The 23,322-nt window shown below is 31.6% G+C and overlaps 1 protein-coding gene across 2 annotated transcripts in view; it reads left to right on the top strand.

Annotated features, from left to right (window-relative positions):
- Positions 1 to 22,979, top strand: part of LOC126881966 (acyl-CoA Delta-9 desaturase-like) — a 188,952-nt gene extending 165,973 nt beyond the window's left edge. For both annotated transcript variants that reach the window (XM_050646717.1, XM_050646724.1), the window contains exon 6: positions 22,576 to 22,979. In XM_050646717.1, the coding sequence (XP_050502674.1) occupies positions 22,576 to 22,882 (307 nt within the window). In that variant the 3' untranslated portion in view covers positions 22,883 to 22,979. The remainder of the gene's footprint in view (positions 1 to 22,575) is intronic.
- Positions 22,980 to 23,322: the final 343 nt, after the last annotated feature.

Here is a 23,322-nt window from a genome sequence, read left to right as displayed (position 1 = left end):
TAAATGAATATAAAGATATAGGTGACAAAAATTTCAATACATATTTTTTGTTATTCAGCATAAAAAAATTAAATACTTTTTCCACCTACCTCTACCGACAGTATACTTTTCCGGACCTGATTGTAGGGGGCAAAGTTGTACTTTTCCTCCCTAGGGAGGAAAAGTAAAAGTGACGTCATGGTATTTCATTCATGAAATATAACTTATTGACGCCCTGTACAATATCTATTTTCTATTACGTAAGTATTTATACATTTCAACGTTTATTTAAAAACACTCTGTATTTTGCAGAATGATAAAAAACAGTAAATTGTTATTCTGATTTAACAATGTTTACATTAATAATTTGACTTATATTTGACAGTTGACAGTTATATTGTACCTACTTGTTAGTTTTAGTTCTAATAAATTTTGTTGGTTAGTTACATAAATAAATTAAGTAAAAATGAAAAAATGACCTGTTATTTGAGGAAGGTGGAAAAACCATATGTATAACATGGGAGTAGTGCCTTTTCCTCCCTTGAATGATTACTGCGGGAGGAAAAGTAGCACTTTCCTCCCTTGTTATACAAATAGCTATTAATACAAGAATTACTGCGTTTTTTATGTACATGCATTAAATGCATAAAAGCATATTTTAGTGCATATTTCAACTGTTTTTTGTGCATATTTGCATACATATTTTAGGGTTTTTTAAGTGCCTATTTCCCGAGCTCTAGTTATCAATAAGAGGGACAAAGTCGTTACAATGATCCAGATAAAAAATGAAGCTATTGAACAAGTGGACAAAATGAAATACTTAGGAATATGGATTATGGAAGTTTTAAATCAGAAATCAGAAATTTCATCAAGAAAAGAGCAATCAAGAGCAGCCTTTTTGGAGGTGAAGAAATTTCTGAGCAACCAATGACTCAATCTGCAAATCCGATATCGGATGGTAAAATTTTATATTCACTCTATTCTTCTTTATGGTGTCGAATCCTGGACTGTTAATGTTGACTTAATGAGAAAGCTGGAAGCTTTCGAGAAGTGGCTTTTTAGGAGAAGTTTGAAAATACCATGGACCGATCATATTACGAATGAAACGGTGTTACACATGATGGATAAAGACAGAGAGCTTTTGACGGTCATTAAAAGGAGAAAAACGTCATATTTGGGGCACATACTTAGAAACGATAAGTAAAAGTGGTTGCATGCAGCTGATTATAAAGCGTAAAATCGAAGGAAAATTGGTCCTGTTAGATCGCAAATATCCTGGCTGAAAAACATTTGCGACTCGACCGGGTTAACACTCAGACGCTTTTAAGAAAAGTAGAAAATAGAGACGAATTTGCAATGGTTATAGCCAACCTTCATTAGTGGAGTCAGCACTAGAAGACGAAGATACTTAACATGTCAAAGAAAAAAAGTGATAATGTGCCGATGTGTGCGTTTTCACAGGGAGTGAATTTCACCCGTTCTCCAGGGTGAACACAATTATGTTCAAATAATTCTGGAAATGGATAAATTGACTAATTTTAATGTTTGTTCTATAGAGTTTTTTCATTACTTGTCGAGTTATTGGGGAGAGAACATGTTCATTGTTCAACAAAATAAACTCGTTTTTAGATGTTTTTTCGCAAAAAACTGAAAAATAAGTGTTTTATGGAAAAGAATATTGTTAGCAAAAATATAGCTTATAAAAAAACGAAATATAATCCGTTCGCTAAACTCAGACACAATTGGCTAGTAATTTTAGAAAATAATTTTGCCAATTTGATAAAATCAGCAAAAAAGTAATTACTAAATACTTAATAATTAGTAAATAGTTAGTAATTTTGCCAATTTTGGCAAAATTGGCCAAAAACAAAAAAATTACCCACTAAAATCACTAGCCAGTTGTGTCTGAGTTTAGCGAACAGACTATAATAGTGTATTCATGAAGTCTATAGAGCCAGTCTGTATCAACGAAAACTATAGACCTAGTAAAAGCAAAGTTGTAGCTCATGAAAAATACATTCCTATTCGTCAAATTTCATCAATTATCGAATATTTCAACGTGAAATAACAAAAAAAATGAAGCACTTTTCGAAGAAAACTCATCACGATTAGGTTTTTAAGAAAAGCTGTATTTTTGTGTTTTAAAACAGTTTTTAGCATTAAAAGTAAGCAAGTTACCCTCAAAATTAAAACAGTTTCCTTTTTTTTAACAAAAATTGTGAAAATCACCCCCTAATTAGCATCTCAAATAAAATTAATCGTTATTTCTTCACAAGTTACCTTACTCATGTATTGTTTATGAGCTGTAATCTGTATAATATCTGTAAGTTTCATCGGTTCAAAGTGCTAATTTTTTATAGATTACACCAAGTATTTTATGTATATACATTTCTTTCACTCTCTCTGGGCCCTGATTCTAATTCAAATTTCGACTGAAAACAAGTCGCTTTCAATATGGCGACGTTGAAATGCGACTGTGCGAGCCTTGTGGATTTTAGGTGAACTATAACGAAATGACGTCACAAAATAACGACTATCGAAATTAATAGCGACTCCAAAAAAGTGGTTGATATTATAATTTCGAGTCGAAATTATTGTGACACGGATATGAATGAATTGCCGAAAGTGAGGTTAGGTTTAGTTTAAGAGATGCGTTTTGTTTATTTCTTGCAAGGAAAACTAAAGCAAAAGCCCACATAACAATTTCATGTTCTTAGTAGATTCATAGAACATACTTTTCAGAAAAAGTATATACTGAGAATATGCGTAATTACCATTGGGAAGGTGCAGAGCACATACTGAGTATATACTACATTACAGTACTTAAACGTTTTATGTATATACTTACAATGTACTACCGAACTTCTTTTCAGTATATACTAAGAATATACTTTTTAGGATATTCCAAGGACGTGCTATAAACCTTCTATTTATATACTTAGAACGTACTACCGTACATCTTTTTAGTATCTGTAAAGAATATACTTTTAAGAATATCCCAAGGAAGTGCTATATTGCTCAGAAGTATGTTTTCAGCATCACATAATCTCATCTTAGGTTCTACTGGTTCTACCAAGTACCTAGTTACATATTCTAATTGCATATGAGAATGTAGTTAGTACATTCTACAATATTACTTAAAAAGTAAGTATATATAAATTTTAGTTATTTATTATAAATATTATATAATATTTATCTAAACTAACCTATACGTAACTAAAATTTATATACTTAAGTATATGTACTTACCTACTATTTAAGTAATATTAAGTTACCAAAATGAATCATATTTTGAAGCACCGCAAACAAAATAAAGAGATTATGTATGTTCCTAATAGTCCTACTCCTTTTACTACTTTATCGTTCGCCTTCATCCTTAACACTGCATAATTAGAGACAAATGTCTGTTTTCGTTTTCATATTTTACCGTTGCGTACTTAATCCCTATCCAGGTAGGAAATGGTCAGAATGAGACTGGCCGTTTGCAGTTGAATGGAAAGGCCCATATCACGTCGATATAATTCCGATCCGATCTTTTATAAATACTTGCTTCTACGATCTGGTGATAAAAATGGTGGATGATGTATTCTTTCAGTTCTTTGTAACTGAATGTACCTATAATCCAACGATGTAAAAATACTCACGGCAAACTCGAAATGGTAAATTCATTCCAATTATGAAAACGAATATTTTTGTTTGGTTAATACAAGTAATGCTTAAACTTTTTTACCATACAATTAAAACAATTTTAAGAAATTAATTCGTCCAATACTAATTACATACATAAATTTTATTAATTATTCTATAAATAACGAAGTTAATTATCCATCAAGCTAACATTATTAGATATATAATATTTTTAAGATATTTTAAATGTATGTATGTACTTATAAGTATGTGTTAAGAATATACTCAAATATACTTATAAAGAATATTCGATAAAGGTATATTCTAAGAATAAACTTTTACGAATATTCTGAGATACTACGTACACGAATGTGCTCTGTATATTCGGTACGAGAATATTCTTTGAAGTATATGCAAAGAACATGAAATTTAGAATGTTTTTTAAGGTACATGCTATGCATGTACTACACATATACTAAAAAGAATATACTCCGACGAATGTTGGTAGTATATGCTTTGAACATGATGCGAACATCATTGTTATGTGGGAATATGGCTGGGTTTTATGGAAATTTGCTAGTTTTGGAGGAATTAGATAGAATAGTATTAAATTAAAAATATAATAATTATTGAAAATTTTCACAATGTGAATTATCAACTAAATGAAAGATGTAAGTAAGGTAATAATCTGGGAAAATTAGTATAAAACAAGGAAAATTATGTACCAGCTATTTTATTGCCCGACATATTGGAATCAAATCTTAAGATATAATATTAGTAATATAGCTATTCAAAGTCCGCAGAAAGTGTGCTATTTGGTTTATAAACAAATTAGCGCTCCGAAATCTTTTTTCCAATTATTGCTCTGTAACTCAGAAGATTTTAACGTTAAACCAAAAACACTCACATAAAAATTTCGTGTTATTTAATTCTGCACATAGATATTTTTTCCGATTTCAGACGGCGAAAATTTTCCTCGGAAAATTAGGGGTTTCCAAACAAAATCTTTAATTTTCAACTAAAATTAGTAAAAACTAAAAATAGTAATTATTTATCAATAATTAAATAACTTTGGTGACGTAAATCTATTTTGTTATGAGTGTCTTGAAGATATGAGAATTTGTATGTACAAAGAGGACCGGAATAAAAAGGTAATGGTTCAAAGATTGAAATCCTGTTGTTTATAACTCTGTCGCAAATGCTGGTCAAATATGACCGGTCATACCTGGAACCACTCCTAGCAATTCAATTTTTTTTCTTCGAAAAGGGCACAAAAGCCGTGCCCTTTTCAACAGCGTTAACTTAATTTAATTTAATCTAATATTTTCTGAGGGGTTCTATTTGTTTATAAGACAAAAAATTGTTTCTTTATAACATTCCTGAGACCGCTCAAATAGTCCAATTTCTATTCTGTAAAGTACGTTGAATAGGTCTACAGTGATGAGCGTACTAATAACCGGCAAAATAACGCAAAAGATGGAAAACATATTCAAGTAGTGAGATAAAAAGAGATGAACCTAGTGGAGATGTTAAATTTAGCGATTGTAACTTATAGATTGATATTATATTGATTGTTTCCCACCTTTAGACGTATCGGACGAGTTTCAGAAATGCCACTGTCACAATGACAGTTTTAGTTGACATACTCCTCTGATACGTCTAAAGGTGGGAAACAATCAATATAATGTCAATTTATATGTTACTATCGCTAAATTTAACAACTCTACCAGTTTTATTTCTTTTTATCTCACGATTTAATATGTTTTCCATCTTTTGCGCTATTTTGCCGGTTATTAGCGCGCTTATCACTGTATAGAGCTTTTATATAAGAAAGTCATAGTTAATCTGGTGTATAATCTTTCTAGTTATTATTTCGACCGAAATTTTTTAATTAACATTTTAATTATTGCTAAACTATTGGTTAGATTGTCGCCGGCCTGCTGATATACAGTGCGGTGGAATAAGTGTTACCCCCCCCCCCTGTTAACTTGTTTATTTCAAGAATATAAGCAAAACGCTCAGACAATTCGATTTTTAAACTAATCATAGTATATTATAGCATCAACGTTTCGAACTTTACGTTTCGATCCTTTCGAGGGATCGTTTTGCGATCCCTCTTCAGGTGACAGACATAACTTTGATTTTTTTAAATGGGAAAGTGCATCATGTGACACCTCATTTAAAATCTTTTAAAATACTGATTAAAAAAATGTATAATACTTTAGTCCTATTTGAGAGCGTAAAAATTTCGGTCGAAATATTTTAAAATGCATTTATTTTTTTCGAATTCTGAGAAAACGAATAAGTATTTTTGAAAAATTTAAACGCATAATGAAAGATTAGATTATTACGAAGGGCTGAAAGTCCCTTAGCCTAAACAAAAGTTTATTTTGAATGATAGATTTGAAATTACATATTAGACTAGATTTTCTCATTTTTTTCACCCCTTTTGAAATCAGTATTTTGAGAGCCTTTAAATGAGGTGTCACATGAAGTACTTTCCCATTTAAAAAAATCAAAGTTATGGCGGTCACCTGAAGAGGGATCGCGTAAAGTTCGAAACGTTGATGCTATAATATACTATGGTTAGTTTAAAAATCGACCTGTCCGAGCGTTTTGCTTATATTGTTAAAATAAACAAGTTAACGTGGGGGGGGGGGTAACACTTATTCCACCGCACTATATAATCTGCTATGAAAAGTCTTTCATGTCATCAATTTATTTAATTATTGATAAATAATTACTTCCCTAAAATTTTAATTGAAAATTGCAGATTTATTTGGAAAAACTCGGATTTTCCGAATAAAATTTTTGTTGAAGGAAATCGGAAAAAAATAACTTTGTGCAGAACTAAATTACGGTGAATTTTTATTTGAGTCTTTTTGGTTTAAAGAAAAGATTTAGGAGTGCTAATTGATTTATAAATAAAATAACACACTTTCTGCGGACTTGTCATACCCCATATTACTATTAGATGCAATCTTAAGATTCGATTTTCAGCAATAAAATAGCTGGTAAATAACTTTTCCCAAAAATGGCATTTTTTTGGAATATTTCATTCATAAGAGATTCTGACCAATAGAAAGCTACAGAAATAAAAATTAAACTGATAATTTTTGATAATTTTTGATAATTTCCCGTCGTCAAGTATATTACGTCAGATGTCCTTCGTTGCTATGAAAAAATACATTCAGGGACATTAATGACAATTAATGTTTTAAAAATTATAAAAGTGATGACTTTCAACCGTCAAATATTTATAACAATTGTGTGTTTAATTATTGTACTAATTTGTATTTACATAAATAAATTACACTACAATTTTGGTTTTCAACAGTTTTATTCATGAAATAATCGCAACAAATTGCACTCGATCTCTAAATTTAATATAGAATTTTTGACCCCGTGACACTTTGACATAATTTCCCTCGCATTCGGTTCGTGAAACCTGTCAAAGTGTCACTCGGGAAAAATTCAATAATTTTAGAGCTCTTGTTGAATTACTACTGATAATTTTCCCAGATTATCAACAAATGTTTCGCTGGTTGCGTAGCCAATAAATCTAAACCCACATAACAATGCTGTTCGCATCATGTTTAAAGCATATACTACCAACATTCGGTAGAGTATATTCTTTTTAGTACATGCATAGTACAAGCGTAGCATGTACCATAAAAATATTCTAAATTTCATGTTCTTGATCGAATATACTTTAAAAGTATGTGCTTAACACATACTTGTACGTATGCATTTTTAAAATATCTTAAAAAAAATATGTATGAATAGGAAGAATAATGTTAGCCTTATAGATTATCAACTTATTATTTTTATAATAATTAATAAAATTTATGTATGTACATAGGTATCCCAGACGAATTCTTTTCTCAAAATTGGTTTAATTGTAGGTATGGTAAAAAAGTTTAAAAATTAATTTGTGTTAAATAAAAAAAAATTCGTTTTCATTTTGATTTTACCATGAGTATTTTTGGAATTCAGGAAAATGGCCATCTGATTGGTGTACCTCAATTTATATCCCACTACACAAAAAAGGAACTACTACCAGATGTGAAAACTACCGCACACTGTCACTAATAACACATGCTAGTAAAATCTTGTTGCATATCATCAAAAACAGATTAAAAACCTATCTACATTACCAAATACCTCAGGAACAAGCGGGGTTTGTAAAGGGTAAAGGTACAAGGGAACAAATCCTGAACCTAAGACAACTCATTGAAAAGTCTAGAGAATTTCAAGTACCTATGAGTATATGCTTCGTTGACTACCAAAAGGCATTTGATTGTGTAAGCTGGATAAATCTGTGGTCAATTTTAATAGAAATGGGCGCACCAATGCACCTGGTGACACTTATTAAAAATCTGTACCAGTCTAATATAATAATAATAATAATAATAATAAATGTCTTTATTAGTATTCCAAAAATTATACAACAAAACAAAAATATTAATTGGTCTGTAGGGCGAGGTTCAGCTTGTACATCATTGAAGGACAGCAATGTACAGCTGCTCTTCCACCTAACCCCCATTTCCTAATAGAAGGGCGAAAAACTATATTTTGTATATAAATATACTTACATATACTGATACTACTAGATAGTATGCAAATTAGGTACTCTAAAAATCGTAGGCTTGGCATTACTGCTCAGATAACAAATATTTAAACATTTTTTCCTTAAAACTATGTCCGGATAATGTACGAATATCATAATCAAAATTATTCAAATGACTCGCAATTGAAAAAGAAAATGAGCGTTTGAAAAAATGCGTTACGTGACGTGGTAAAGAGAGAGTGTTCCTATGTCTTAGATTAAGGTTATGGACATCAGTTCTATAAGTTATTCTATTGTATAGGTAAGGAGGTACCCCTTCCCGAAGAATCTTATGGTAGAAACATAAAGCATGAAGTTTTCTGCGGTCTTTCATGTTTAACCACTTATTTAAAGTAAAAGTATGGCTAATACTTTGATACTTTCTAATTCCAAAAATTAATCGCAAACAGGAGTTTTGTAATTTCTGTATTCTCCTAGAATCAGTCTCAGTAAGGCATGAGTTATAAAGCACATCGCAATAATTTAATTTTGATAAAATTAAAGATTCACACAACAAGGATTTGGTAGCACTGTTTAATATATTACGACTTTGGTATAGAAGCTTAAGTACCCCGTATGCTCTTTGTAAACAAAGACTAACATGGTGTGTAAATCTTAAGTCTTCATCCAACCAAACCCCCAGGTTTTTTACCTTTTTGCTAAAAATTAAGTTACCATTTTCTAAAAGCAGTCTATTTGAGTAAGTTTCTAAAAATATTTTTCGATGAGAGGATCTACCAAAAACAATAGCCTGAGTTTTGGACGCATTCAGTTTTAGGCAATGATTTTGAGAAAAAATCTGCATATTTAATAAATCATAATTTATTGCATGAACTGCTTGTTCACACTCGTCTAAATTAAATGACATATAAAGTTGTGTATCATCAGCATAGTAGTGTTGAGTGCAAGACAAAAAAGCAGAAGGAAAATTTGATGTATACACAGAGAATAAAATGGGACCTAGTATCGATCCTTGAGGAACACCATTGTTAAGTTCTAAAAAAGAAGAAATTTCTTGATGAAGTTTTACAGCTTGATATCTATTTGATAGATAAGATTTCATTAACTCGACTGCTCCTTCATCTAACCCAGAGAACTGTAGAATATAGGATAATAAATCATGGTTAATTGTATCAAAGGCTTTCGAGTAATCCAAAAGAATTAGAATTGATATTTTATTTTGATCATAAGCTTTGAAGATGTCATCAGTAATGTTTACTAAAGCAGACAGACAACTATGCCCAGACCTGAAACCGGACTGTATAGAAGGAATAATTTTATTCTTATTTAAGTGAGTACTTAACTGATTTTCAATTACCTTTTCTAGAATTTTGGATAATGTTGGCAGAACACTTACAGGTCTAAGATCATTTAAACTATTAGGAATTTTAGTTTTAGGTAATGGAATAACATGCGCACGTTTCCAGTTATTAGGAAAAACAGAATGTTTTAAACAAAAGTTGATAATATGCGTGATATACGGAAGAAGATAGGGAATACACAACTGTAATGTTAATATGTTAATACCATCATGTCCAACAGCTTTACTCTTTATCTTATTTATTATATATAAAATATCAGTATCAGAGACTGGTTTAAAATTAAGCAATTTGTTAAAATAAGTTTTAACATTGTTTTGATAAAACATTTTTGTATCTAAGTCCTCTTTCATTTTTGGTATAACTTCAATAAAGTGTTTATTAATGTCATTTATATTCCATTTGCTACTTACATCAAAACTTTTCTCATGCTTATCGTCATTTATCAAATATTTTAAATTGCTCCACATATCTTTGGCAGATCTAACATGAATATTTTTAAAAAATGATTTTTTTTCTTTTATAGTGACTGCTGATACTAAATTACGTAATTTTTTGTAGTTATTCCAATGTGCAATATTTTTAGAAATTTTGTAACTTAAAAATGCTTTGTCCCTATCCAGCATTAAAGCTCTAATCGTATCAGTCAGCCATGGAGCATATTTCTTTGTAATTCTGTAAGTCCTAATTGGGACATGAATATCAAGCAATGTAACAATATTTTCAGACAAAAAAGTTACTTTACTATCTACATCTGTGAGGTCATAAATATTTCTCCATGGTATGGACTCCAGATCAGATTTAAATTGATTATAATTTAAGTTTTTAAAGTTACGACCAGTAATAAATTTTGTTTTATTGGTTTTAACCTCACAACTTACCTTTAACATTATCATTTCATGATCACTTATTTCAGGAATATGTTTTATTTCAACTGAAATTATTTTATCCTCACTTGATGTGATCACATAATCCAGTAGGGTGGATGTAGATTTTGTGATTCTTGTTGCTTGATTTACCAGCTGTTTTAACCCAAGACCATTTAATAAATCAATAACGAATTGTGTAGAATAATTGCTAAAGTTTAATAGATCAACATTAAAGTCACCCAAGCACAGTATATGATCTACTAAGGGCAATATTGAAGATACAACTGTTTCAAAAGAGTCGAAAAAAGTTTTATAAAATATTTCATTGGGATTATAGCACACACCGATTGCTAATGTTTCATTTTTAAACGAAAGTTTTAACCATATCTGTTCTATTTCATTTGTTGATTGTATAATGTTATAATTTATATTACTCTTTAAATAAACTCCTACACCTCCACCCGTAGTATTTCTATTTCTATCAACTCTTACAAACTGATAACCAGGAATATCAATAATATGATTAGAAACACCTCTACTTAACCAGGTCTCACTTACACCTAATACGTCCAAATCATTATCCAGAACAAGCCTTTTTACATCATTGAAATGAGCAACTAAAGATCTAGAATTAATGTGAGCACATTTTAGATTATTCATGATTTTCTTAAATCGGATGCATATATTATATATTTAAATAACATTTCTTACAAATAGTATCAGTGGCTGCTTATAAATTATAATTAACAAAAAAATCTCCCCAAATTACCTGTACTAATTGTAGTAAATAATAAATCTCTGAAATGTAAACAAGTATACGAACCTAAATAAAACAAAAAGCAAACTTTAACTGCCAGTAACAATACCTACTTAAAAATGAGCAACTAATGCCCAATGTATCAATTAAATTAGAAAAATACTATTTTAAATACAGCATAGATACAAAAATACATAAACAAATAGATAAATAGATAAACAAATCAGATTGAGATTTGTCAAGCTCCGAGCAATTGTCCCATGTAAATTTAATGTTTAATTAATTGCATTTATAAATTACTATGTCGAAAGGTCATTTTCAGATGATATGAGTTTCCTAGAACCATTTTGAAAAGCATAGATTTTACCTTGAAATGTCCAGCAATTCTTTACCCCGAAAGTTGATCGAACTTTTTTAAATAATTCCTGACCACTGGGTGATAACATCTCACTAAACACCACACCACAGCCTTTAAGATTCTTCTTTTGATTGAACACATGTTCTTTTAACCACTTGTTTATAAATACCACAGCAATTGGTCTTGGTCTCCTATCATTGCTCCGCTTTTTTCCTAGTCGATAACAACAATCAAAACTGGTTGGTGAAATATTTATTTTTAATTTATTGCCAATTAAGTTCGCCACAACGTCAGGAAGGTCTTCTTTCTCTTTTTCACTAACGCCCATTATAACAAGAGATTTATTTCGTTTGTCTTGTTTTAAGTACTCTATATCGGATTGATTCTGTAGCACCATTTTTTGAACTTTATTTAGCTCCTCTTTAATAGAATCTATCAATTCCAAAGCATTTTTCTCGAATTCATTGATCTGGGTAAAATGCGTACCTGGATTACTGCTGGTTATCTGCGATTTTAAATCCATTATGCCCTTTTGAAGGAATTCCTCAAGCTTCGCGACACGTGTAGCGATTGATTTGCTGTCCATTTCAGGATTGTTCCTTGTGGTCGGCATATTATTACTCACACACACGTTTGTACAGGGATTAACACTTAAAACCACTAACAGAATGCAATTAATTACAAATAAATCAAAAATTCTCGGATCTCGACATAAACACGACTTACTCGTTTAGCGCCATCTCGTACTGTCGCATATAGCGACAGTACGACTAGATCAGAAGTTCTCAAACTAATTCAAGACCGAGAGAGGTGTTAGACAAGGATGCGTGTTGTCACCTGAGTTATTTAACATTTATGGTGAACATGTCATGAGGATGGTTTTAGAAGGATGGGCCGGTGGAGTAACAGTAGCTGGTAGGAAAATCTCCAATTTAAGATTTGCTGATGACACTACACTTATAGCAGCAAATGAGCAAGAAATGTTTGATCTTTTGCGAAGAATTGAGTACGAAAGCAATAAAGTTGGTCTGAAAATCAATAAAGCCAAGACAAAAATAATGGTGGTCGACAGATTTGACACTATTCAACTGACTAACATATTACAGGAATACCAGATAGTAAACACCTTTGTCTATCTCGGGTCTAGTATAACTAACGATGGTAACTGTGAAACAGAAGTTCGGAGACGTATTGGTATGGCAAAAAATGCGATGAGTCGCCTAACTAAAGTTTGGAAAGACAGATCTATCTCTCAAAATATTAAGATGAGACTGGTGAATGCCCTTGTATTCTCAATATTTCTATACGGAGCAGAGACTTGGACTCTTCGCGCATGCGAGCGCCAAAAAATTGATGCCTTTGAGATGTGGTGCTGGAGAAGAATGCTGCGCATACCTTGAACAGCTCATAGGACAAACGTTTCCATTCTAAACCAACTCAATATTAAAAAAAGGCTGTCCACAATATGTCTGCAACGAATTCTGCAATTCTTTGGTCACGTGGTTCGCAGAGGTGACGACAGTTTGGAGAGATTAATTGTTTCTGGAAACGTTCCGGGGAGAAGATCAAGAGGACGATCACCAACTAGATGGTCTGACCAAATAAAGCATTCAGCTGGAAACTCATTCTGCGAAGCTCTTAGAGCAGCTGAAGATAGAGCCCAATGGAGAACCATTGTTAGGAATATTGGAAGAAATCACGATCCTCAATAATGGGGAAACGACAGGAGAGAGAGATGAGTATTTTTACATCGTTGGAATTTAAAGTTTGGAAAGAATACACCATAACCAGATCGTAAAAGATGGAGATAATGCAAACGGAAATGACCCTTCTCATTCTACCTGCGTAGGAATTAACCAGAATTAAAAAAGGTTTTATGAAAATGAAAATACAAACATTGAACAGGCACAGGGCACAGGCATTATTTGTATTTGCATCCAATCTATGCTTGATGCTGTTAGGAGAAAGACGAACGACAAAAAATACTAGGAACTAGGACTAGGAACATACATAATATCTTTATTTTGTTTGTAGTGCTTGAAAATATTAAATTCATTTTGGGAACTCAATATTACTTAAATATTAGGTAAGTACAAAATATATAAATTTTAGTTATAGTTTATTTCACTAAATATTATATAATATTTATATTTAGGTATTTTATACATTCAGCATGTTTATTTTGATATACTCATAATACCTAAATATAATTTATTTTTTTTTTTTAATTAATTTGATGGCTTTGGTAGGGACCAATTAGCCAGACAATTTTTTCTTTAACTATAACAATTCTTTTTGTTTTTTATTTTTTTTTTAATTTAAAACTCATCCTTCCTCACGATTACAATGCTCAAAATATTAGTAAGGTAAGATTAATGTGTGCAAATTTTTCTTTTGTTTTCTTTATAATTTAATTTTTTACTTATCTTTTTATATGTATAATTTATTTTGCTTTTTTTTTTCTTTATATTCTTTTTTACTATTGTTTTTTTTTTGTTTTTTTTTATTATTATTTTTTTTTAATTTTTTTTAAATTTTTTTTTTTTTTTTTTTAAATTTTTTTTTTTTATATTTTTTTTTTATATTTTTTCGGTGCACACGTACAAAATATAATTAGTTGCAGAATTGCTAACAAAGATGTGGTTAGTAATTTACAATTTCATTTTGCACCTCTTGGTGTGATTATATAAGAAATACAATATATTATTATTCGTATTGAAAATTATACAATTTAAATTTATGGGTAAAAAAATGTTGTTATTAACTATTTCATTATAGAATTTATCAGTGCTTGCACTATTTAATGAACACCCGAGTATAATATGAGTTAAGTCTCCCAGTTCACCACATAAACATGAAGAATCATCAATTAAACCAATTTTAAATTTATAAGTTGGTGACATTGCATGATTTGCTCTTATTCGGTTAATGGTAATAATAAAGTTTCTGTTGTTTTGGTTGTGGAACCATCTTAGCCTCGGGATCTGGACTTGACATGATTTGTAATTTAGTCCTGTTTGTTTGCTGTTATACAATTCTTGCCATTTGGTTTTGAGCTGAATTTTAAGTATGGAATTCAAATCGGTATAAGGAATACGCTGATTAATACACTCTCTGTCTAAGTCTGACGCAGCCTTTGCAAACTTATCGGCAATTTCATTTCCTTGAATACCCGAATGTCCTTTTATCCAAACTATTATCACCTTTCGTTGTGAGCTACGTATTTCGTAATTGGTCTGTAATATTTCTACTTCTAGATGATTTAAGTTCTTCGACGCACCTATATTCTTTAGTCTCTCCACGACACTTTTGCTATCTGTAAATATAATACTTTTCGATCTATCAGTCCTAAGTATATACTTTAGAGCTTCACTTATTGCAAACATTTCTGCTGTATATATCGTTGCCTCATCTGGTAATCTGACCTCTTCGTGATATTTTGTGGTGTGATCGTAAAAAGTGGCGCCTGTACGAATTTGTTTTGATCCATCGGTGTAAATCTGGTTGTAGTCGGGCCATCGTTGATTAACCGTTTCGAGAAAGTGGTGTTTGTCGATCTGAAATGTCTTGATTTGTTTAGAAAACAGAATATGTGGACGTTCTGAAAATATTGGTTGGATTTTTGATGTGTATAGTGACAACCTGTATTGAGAAAGAGTGGTGTAACTTTCACAGATAAGTGGAGTTTTCTTTTTTAGCCAATACGACTGAGTGAGTACTGAAACTGAAAGTTCATGGATAAGTGTTATATAACTTGCGGATTTGGAAAATGCTTTCGTGATGAACTTGTTACTAATTAGTTGCCTTCTCAGTTGTAATGGTGGTTCTACGGCTTCTGCTTCCATAATATTTATTGGAGTTGACTTGAGATATCCAAGACATATTCTCAAGCTTTTGTTTTTTTGGTTTTCTATTTTATCTAAATGCGTTTGTGCCGCTGATCCATACAAATGGCTACCATAATCCAGGATTGATCTTATCATAGTTCTATAAAACAACAAGGCAATATTTGGGTCAGCTCCCCATTTGGTATAACAGAAAGCTCTCAGTATGTTAATAGCATTCTCAGACTTTTTAGTTATTTGATGTATACAGTCTTTCCATAGCAGTTTCCGATCTAGATATAATCCTAAGTATTTCACTACATTTTTTATTTGGAAATTATAAGGTCCCAGTTTTACATGATCCTGCTCAATGTTTCGTTTTCGGCTAAATACACACACCTCTGTTTTTTGTTCAGAGAGTGTAAAATTATTTTCATTCAGCCACTCATTAAAGATGTCATAGGTTTTGTTCAGTTCATATTCACATGTTTCAAAGTTTTTCCTGGTACAATAAAAAACAATATCATCTACAAATTGTATTGTTCGTATATTTTTGAGTTTAACACTGGCATCCATTGTATATAATATAAACAAAAGTGGACTTAAAATGCTGCCTTGGGGGAGTCCAAGGTTCGTGATTCTAGGTTTGGTGATTTCTTGATTTATTTTTAAATGAATTTTTCTGTTGGTGTACAGGGAAGTTATAAAGTTCGCTAATTGTTTATGAAATCCAATTGAAATCAGTTTGTTCGTTAGAACATTTAGGTTAACGTTATCAAATGCTCCTGTAATATCGTTGAAACCTGCCATAGTCATAAAGTTACTAGAAAATCCAGCTAAAGTGTCTGTTACTATTACTGTTAATGCCTCCAATGCTGACCTAGATTTTCTGAAACCATATTGTGTGTCAGGCAGAATATGTTCTTTCTCTAACCATTGCTCAAGACGATTTTTGATAAGCCTCTCAAAGGTTTTCATTACACATGAAGCTAATGATATGGGTCTATAAGAAGTTGGAATGGAATCCGGTTTATCATATTTTTTTATTGGGATGATAATATACTCCTTCCAGCTTTCAGGGATTGTTGTTTGTCCTGTCCATATTGCATTATATATACTTAAAAGATATTTTTTCTGATTCATTGGCAAATTATAAAGCATGGAATATGAAATATTGTCTATACCAGGAGAGCTATTGTTGGTATGTTTCATACATCGTTCCAGTTCCCACATAAAAAAACTATCGCTTAGATTGGTCATGTTCCTTGGTACTGACGAAATTTGGGGATCATATGCAACTTGGTTGGTTGGTACCCATGGCGGTGAAATTTTGATGTGAAATTCTTCTATCCAATTCGCATTTGGGTCTATTGGTAGTCTATTTTGGACTTTCCGATTTTTATATGAGTTTACCTTTTTCCAAATTTGTGAAATTGGTGTATGATGGTTTAAACTTTCACAGTACTCAATCCATTTTTGCCTTTTTGTGAGTTTGAAAGTGCGTTTGGCAAAAGCGTCCATTTTTTTGAATTCTATTAAATTTTCACGATTTGGAGTTCTCTTATATTTGATGAAAGCTATTTTTCTTTGATGAGCAGCGTTGTTACAAGTTTCGTTCCACCAAGGCTTCGGACAGTGATTACGGTGCTTAGTCTGACTAGAGAATTTTCTTGGGATGGAGATTTCTGCAGCTTCATTAATCATAGAAAGGAATTCATCATAATTTTGAGCTATATCTCTGGATTCAAGAATAGCTACATATAGATTCCAGTTTGCATTTTTTAACTGCCATCTGTTGTGCTCCGAGGATACAGCTACTTGATGATCATCTTCCACATCGAGTGTAATTAATATGGGTAGGTGATTTGATCCATGTGGGTCCTCAATTGTGGTCCATGTAAAAAATTGTACAATATCGTGAGAGCATAGAGTTAAGTCGATTGCGCTTTTACAACTTAAAGGAACTAATGTTGGAGATCCGCTGTTTAGATAAACAAGGTTACATTGATTTATTGCATCAGATAAAATATTCCCATATGTGTCATTAAAATCGCAACCCCAAGAAACATGGTGGGCATTAAAATCACCTGCTATTACAAAAGGTTTTGGTACATTATCAAAAAATTCAGTCCACTCTTGCAGCGCTATCTTCTTTCTTGGCTCAATATATAATGAAACTATATGAATTGTTTTTTTATTAGGTAAAAGCTTAAGAGCAATGCATTTATGAGAAAAATTGACTATAGTATTTATTATTATTTCTTTATATAAAATGTTTGCTTTAATTAATATTGCTACCCCTCCAAATCCGTCTGGGCGATCCTGACGACTAACATTGTAATTTTTAAAGTTATAATACTTTCCTTGTTTGAACCAAGTTTCAGATAACACTGCAAGAGCAGCATCATACTCGTGAAGAAGGAATTCCAAGTTCTCTTTATTTGAAACTGCTGATCGGCAGTTCCATTGAATTATATTTATTTTTTGTATTGTATCTGCGAATTTAATGTGTTTTCTGATGAGTCTATATTTAATTGTTTACTAATTATATATTCTAGTTCCGTTTTTGAAATATCATAATTATTGGTTCTCCTAATTGTTGAGATAATGTTTGCCACTAATTCTAAAATAATTTTGACATTTTCTTAGCCTAGCCCTGAATGATGAGTTGAAAAATCTGAGGTGTTTAAATTCTTAACGTAACTGTTATTGGTTAAAATATTAGAATCTGGCCCTAGAGTCCTAGGTTGGGAAACAATATCTCGATGTGCTATTTCTATGGGGTCTGGGCTATTTGGCCTCAGCCTTTTAACTGGTTTGTGAAACGTACCAGTTGATTGTTTATGATGAACTTTACTGTATGTTTGTGTGTGGTGTGAAGGGCTTTCTCCGAAGATGTTATAGTTTGGAGGAGGTCGAGTTGAACATGAGGGTAGAAGCTCAAAACGGGTTGGAGGTGGGATGGACATATTTTGAAAGGTCATGTTTTTATTTGGGATGTTGCTAGTGTTATTTGAACGATTTGCAGTAATAGAAGCGTAGGTGTTTCTAGGGATTTGTTTATTAGCATCATGATAATTTAAATTTGTTGATGACATAGTTTCTTTGATTAATTTTTGTCGGTGAAACTCCGGGCAATCTTTCAAATTAATAGTGAAATGATCTCCCATGCAACTGAAACATTTTGGTGATATTTCTTCTTCCGTACACTCTTTTGAATTATGATCCTTATTGCATTTGAAACAGCGGGGATGAGACTTACAGTGCCTCCCCAGGTGCCCGTAACGCAAACAATTGAAGCAAAGCAATACTTTTTGTTTGTATGTCTCTACCTCTTTAATAACTTTATTGATAATTACATATTTGGGTAATATTTGTGTTTTGAAACTGACAACACACGATTTGGTTGGCACAAATTCTGTCATTTCATCTTTTGTAACCTTACGATTTATTCTCTTAACATTTAAAACCTCGAAAGGCAGATGATTATCATAAGATTTAATTTTATTTTTGAGATACTCTTCAGAAAATTCCGTCGCAATATCTCTTATTACTCCTTGTCTGACAATAATAAATTTAGGAACATAAATATCTAAATTGTTGTCGATAAATACTTTAGCGTTTTTGTTACTGACAAGATAATTAGCATTTTTTGGGTCCTTCATTTTTATTCGAATTCTATTGCGACCTATTGTATCTATACTTAAAATTTTATTGTCAAGTTCAGGAAAATTTGATAAAATTAAATCCCCGACTTTTAATGAATTTAGCCTACCCGAAAAGTTCGTTTGATTATTTTCAACACATAAATGGTAAGGTCCTTGATCGTTTGATTCATACTTAAATACCTGTTTCTCCCTTTGGGGTTGTAATTGGGAGGTGTTTCCGTCTTTCAAAGGATTAGTTTGCTCGATATTTGAAGAAATTGGTGTACTTACGTTTTGATTTCCCTGTGTATTGAATATACCTGAATCCGTAACTTGCATATTAATATCTTGCGGTTCTGTAGAATCGATTGGAGGATGAGTGGGGGGGTCTTTCCCCCCCAAATTGACACTCATTGTGTGTCCCTACACTACCACTATTTCAGTTTGTTTTTTATAGAAATAATTTAACAAGTTTTAATACAAATCTGTTGACTATTAAGCACTCGATATCACCGGCCGATGTAAATAGATACGTGTGGTTCTCTCGAAGATCCGTACGAAACTGCCAAATATAATTTAAGTAAGTATATATTATATACTTACATATATAATATTTATATAAATAGGTAACTAAAATTTATATGTACCTACTTACTTTTTAAGTAATATTGTAAAATGTATTAATTATATTCTCGTATGCAATTTGAATATGTAAATATGATAGTTGGTGCCACAACTCTGGTGCCACACACACATTCACAACCATAAACACAATATTTATGCCTAGGTGAGGATTCAACTGATATGATATTGGACAATAATCATAAAATAACTAGCTGTGATAAATATAAGTATTTGGGCATTAATTTCAACAAGGAAGGTACTGACGATGACGATGCAGAAATTACGAGCAGAATAAATAAAGCAAGAACGATAATTAAATCATTGAACGGAGTTTTATAAAGTACCGAGATAGGGAAACAAAGAAAAATGCGAATATACAACACCATGATTAAGAGCACATTGGTATACGGATCCGAAACATGGAGAATAAAGGAACACGTACCTAAAACGAAAATTAGAAGCTACTGAGATGGACGCCCTAAGAAGAGCAAGTAGAACATCGAGATTGGACCGGGTTAGAAATGAGGAAGTAAAGCGAAGAATGAATTTACAAGAAACGGTTGTAGAATGCATTGAGAAGAAACAATTAACGTGGTACGGACATGTTCAGAGAATGGGGGAGGAAAGACTGCCAAAGAAAATTATGAAATGGATACCCACAGAAAACAGAAAAAGAGGAAGGCCAAGAACGACATGGATACAAGGAGTAAGACGATCAATGAGTGTACGAGGATTAGAAGATGAAAACTGCAATGATAGAAGATATTGGCAACAAGGCATCGGACAACGTCGGAGGACGTTTTGAATCCGAATTTATTTATATATATAAATATGATAGTTGGTAGAACCTAGGATGAGATTAGGTGATGCTAAAAACATACTTCTGAGCAATATAGCATTTGCTTGGAATAATCTTAAAAGTATATTCTTCCCACATACTAAAAAGATGTGCAGTAGTATATTCTAAGTATATAAATAGAATATATTCGAAAAAGTACGTTCCTGGTATAAACTAAAAAGATGTGCGGTAGTACGTTCTAAGTATATAAATAGAAGGTTTATAGCACTTCCTTGGAATGTTCTAAAAAGTACATTCTTGGTATATACTGAAAAGAAGTGCGGTAGTACATTCTAAGTATATACATAGTTTGTTTAAGTACTGTAATGTAGTATATACTCAGCATCTGCTCTGCACATTCGTAATGGTAATTACGCATATTCTCGGCATATACTTTTTCTGAAAAGTATGTTCTATGAATCTACTAAGAATATGAAATTGTTATGTGGAAATAAATCCAATAAACCGGAGCGCCAACGCAAATTCTGAGCAGTGTCAACACGATAACGTTAATATCCCCAGTTGTAACTAATATCGAAATGAATACGAATCGCTATCAATTGCGACCATCATGGCGGACTCGAAATTAAATTGCGACGTCGAAATGAATTAGAATCAGCCCCCTGGTATCAAGTTCGTTTGATAGATTTTCATATGCGGCCGGGCCCTTACACGATCAATATCACTGATGATCAGTATCCCCTTCACTGCTAAAATACTGATGGGGAATGTCAGAATATCTAGCTATTTCGTCAATATCTCGTCAGTATTTTTCACTGTTTCATTACACGGTCAATAATACTATCATTACTTGCAACTACTGTCGATAATACTGATTGTGTAAGGACGCTATACGATTTTGTTCTTGTTGAGTGTACCCAGCTATGTACTTTCGCTTTCTGTTTGGCGATCTTTTTTTTTCCTTTCGAAAAGTTTTCCTTTTATGTGCAGTTTGGCTTGTTTCCTGTTTTTCTTGAACTTCTTTTGAACACTGTTCAAAATATTTTTAAATTTAAAAATAGTTTTAAACAAATATTTTTTACAAAATGGAAAATAATACTTGTTTTAATATTTTAATATAATTTATAATAAGCGATAATTTAAATTAAAAATGATTTTAGTGAAGTTTCGAGTTCCAACTCGGACGTCGTTATCAAAATACAAAATATTACTAAAAAACAAAAATGTTTTTGCTGAGTAAAAAAATTCTTCTGATAATTAAATTTAATCTGACTTATTTATATCGGCAATTCAGACATATATTATACATTCTAAAGTAGAAGACTTTAAAATGATATTGCCAATTTATGAGTTGCGTTCCTGGGACGATTTTATTAAAAGATAGTTCATTCGATTACACGGAATCAACTTTAACTCAAGAATATCCGTCACAAAAAAGTCATAGCATGTGATTTGTCTTCAAAAAGACAACCACATGCAATGGTGGCAGTAAAATTCTCGTGTTAGTGATTCCATAGCAAATCACGAGGAAAAACCAGGAAAAATCCTCATGATACTATCCCGACATTGTAAGTATTTTGTCTTACATTCAGTTTACTCTCAAAATAAATCACATACTATAACTTTTTTGTGACGGATATTCTTGAATTAAAGTTAATTTCATGTAATCAAATGAACTATCTTTCAATAAATTCGTCCCAGGAACGCAACTCATAAATATTTTCAATATCATTTTAAAGTCTTCTACTTTAAAATGTATAATATATGTCTGAATTGCCCATATGAATGAGTCAGATTAAATTAAATTATTAAGTATAATATTTTTTTTACTAAGCAAGAACATTTTTGTTTAATTTAGTAATATTAAATTAAGTTAATATTAAGGTAAATTTCCCATTTAGAATATGTAACAAATTACATAAATGCCACAAATACATAGCTTCAGAACAATTTTAATATAATATTATAGTAAGTATACGCCAGCTATGTCGTAGTGTCTTAAGAGAAAATCTGAACTTGTACAAACCCTTGCAAGGCAAAAAACGAGTAAAAACTAAAAAAAAAAAAAGGACAAAAAAACCAATTCAATACAATATTTTTACAAATTTAAACAATACATTATTTTTTCTTATCTTCCTGATGTTAATTTTTTTCTCATTTTAGAACCATCCGCCCATCAGAAAACCTCGCCGTATCCCTTTTCGCTATGGGTGAAGGATACCACAATTACCACCACACATTCCCTTGGGACTATCGGGCTGCAGAATTGGGCCAGATGCTAAACGTTACGACGATGTGGATAAATATCTTCGAAAAAATCGGCTGGGCCTATGAGCTCAGAGCTCCTACCAGTGATATGATCCAGAAAATAACCAGAAACCGTGGAGATGGTTCCCACCTCAAGTGGGGTCACAAAGTTCCAAAAACTTACAGTTGCCCAGTTGCCACAGAAGTGCGAAAAGAGCAATAAATTATTATTTAATATTTAATATTTAATATTGTTGGGATATTATAGTTTTGTCTGGTTAGTTCGTTAGTTTTAAAAATAAATGTTAAGATAATTTTAATACATCATTTATGTCCATTATACTACCTACCCAAAGTTTTAAGCAATAATAGTCTAAGATTCCACTTCAAAATCACTACGTTTATAAGTTATTTATTTAAAATTACATGTCATTTTTATATACATTTATGAAAATGAAAATACATTGATTGCCTGTCATTGCACTGAATACAGGTTGCCTGTCAAAAATGGGCCACAAATAATTTTAATTAAATTAATAGTAATTCATTTTTGAAAAAAAAAATCGTTCATGATGTAGATGCATTTCCCCTTAACACATTCACTGCATACTACTATAGTAAAGTCGCAATAGCGCTGCCGGTTAGAATAAAATCGAAAAAATG

Source organism: Diabrotica virgifera, chromosome 1 (genome assembly GCF_917563875.1).
Source record: "Diabrotica virgifera virgifera chromosome 1, PGI_DIABVI_V3a".
Classification (NCBI taxonomy): domain Eukaryota; kingdom Metazoa; phylum Arthropoda; class Insecta; order Coleoptera; family Chrysomelidae; genus Diabrotica; species Diabrotica virgifera.
The sequence above is the reverse complement of the archived record's forward strand: the minus strand, read 5'-3'. Positions and strand labels throughout refer to the sequence as shown.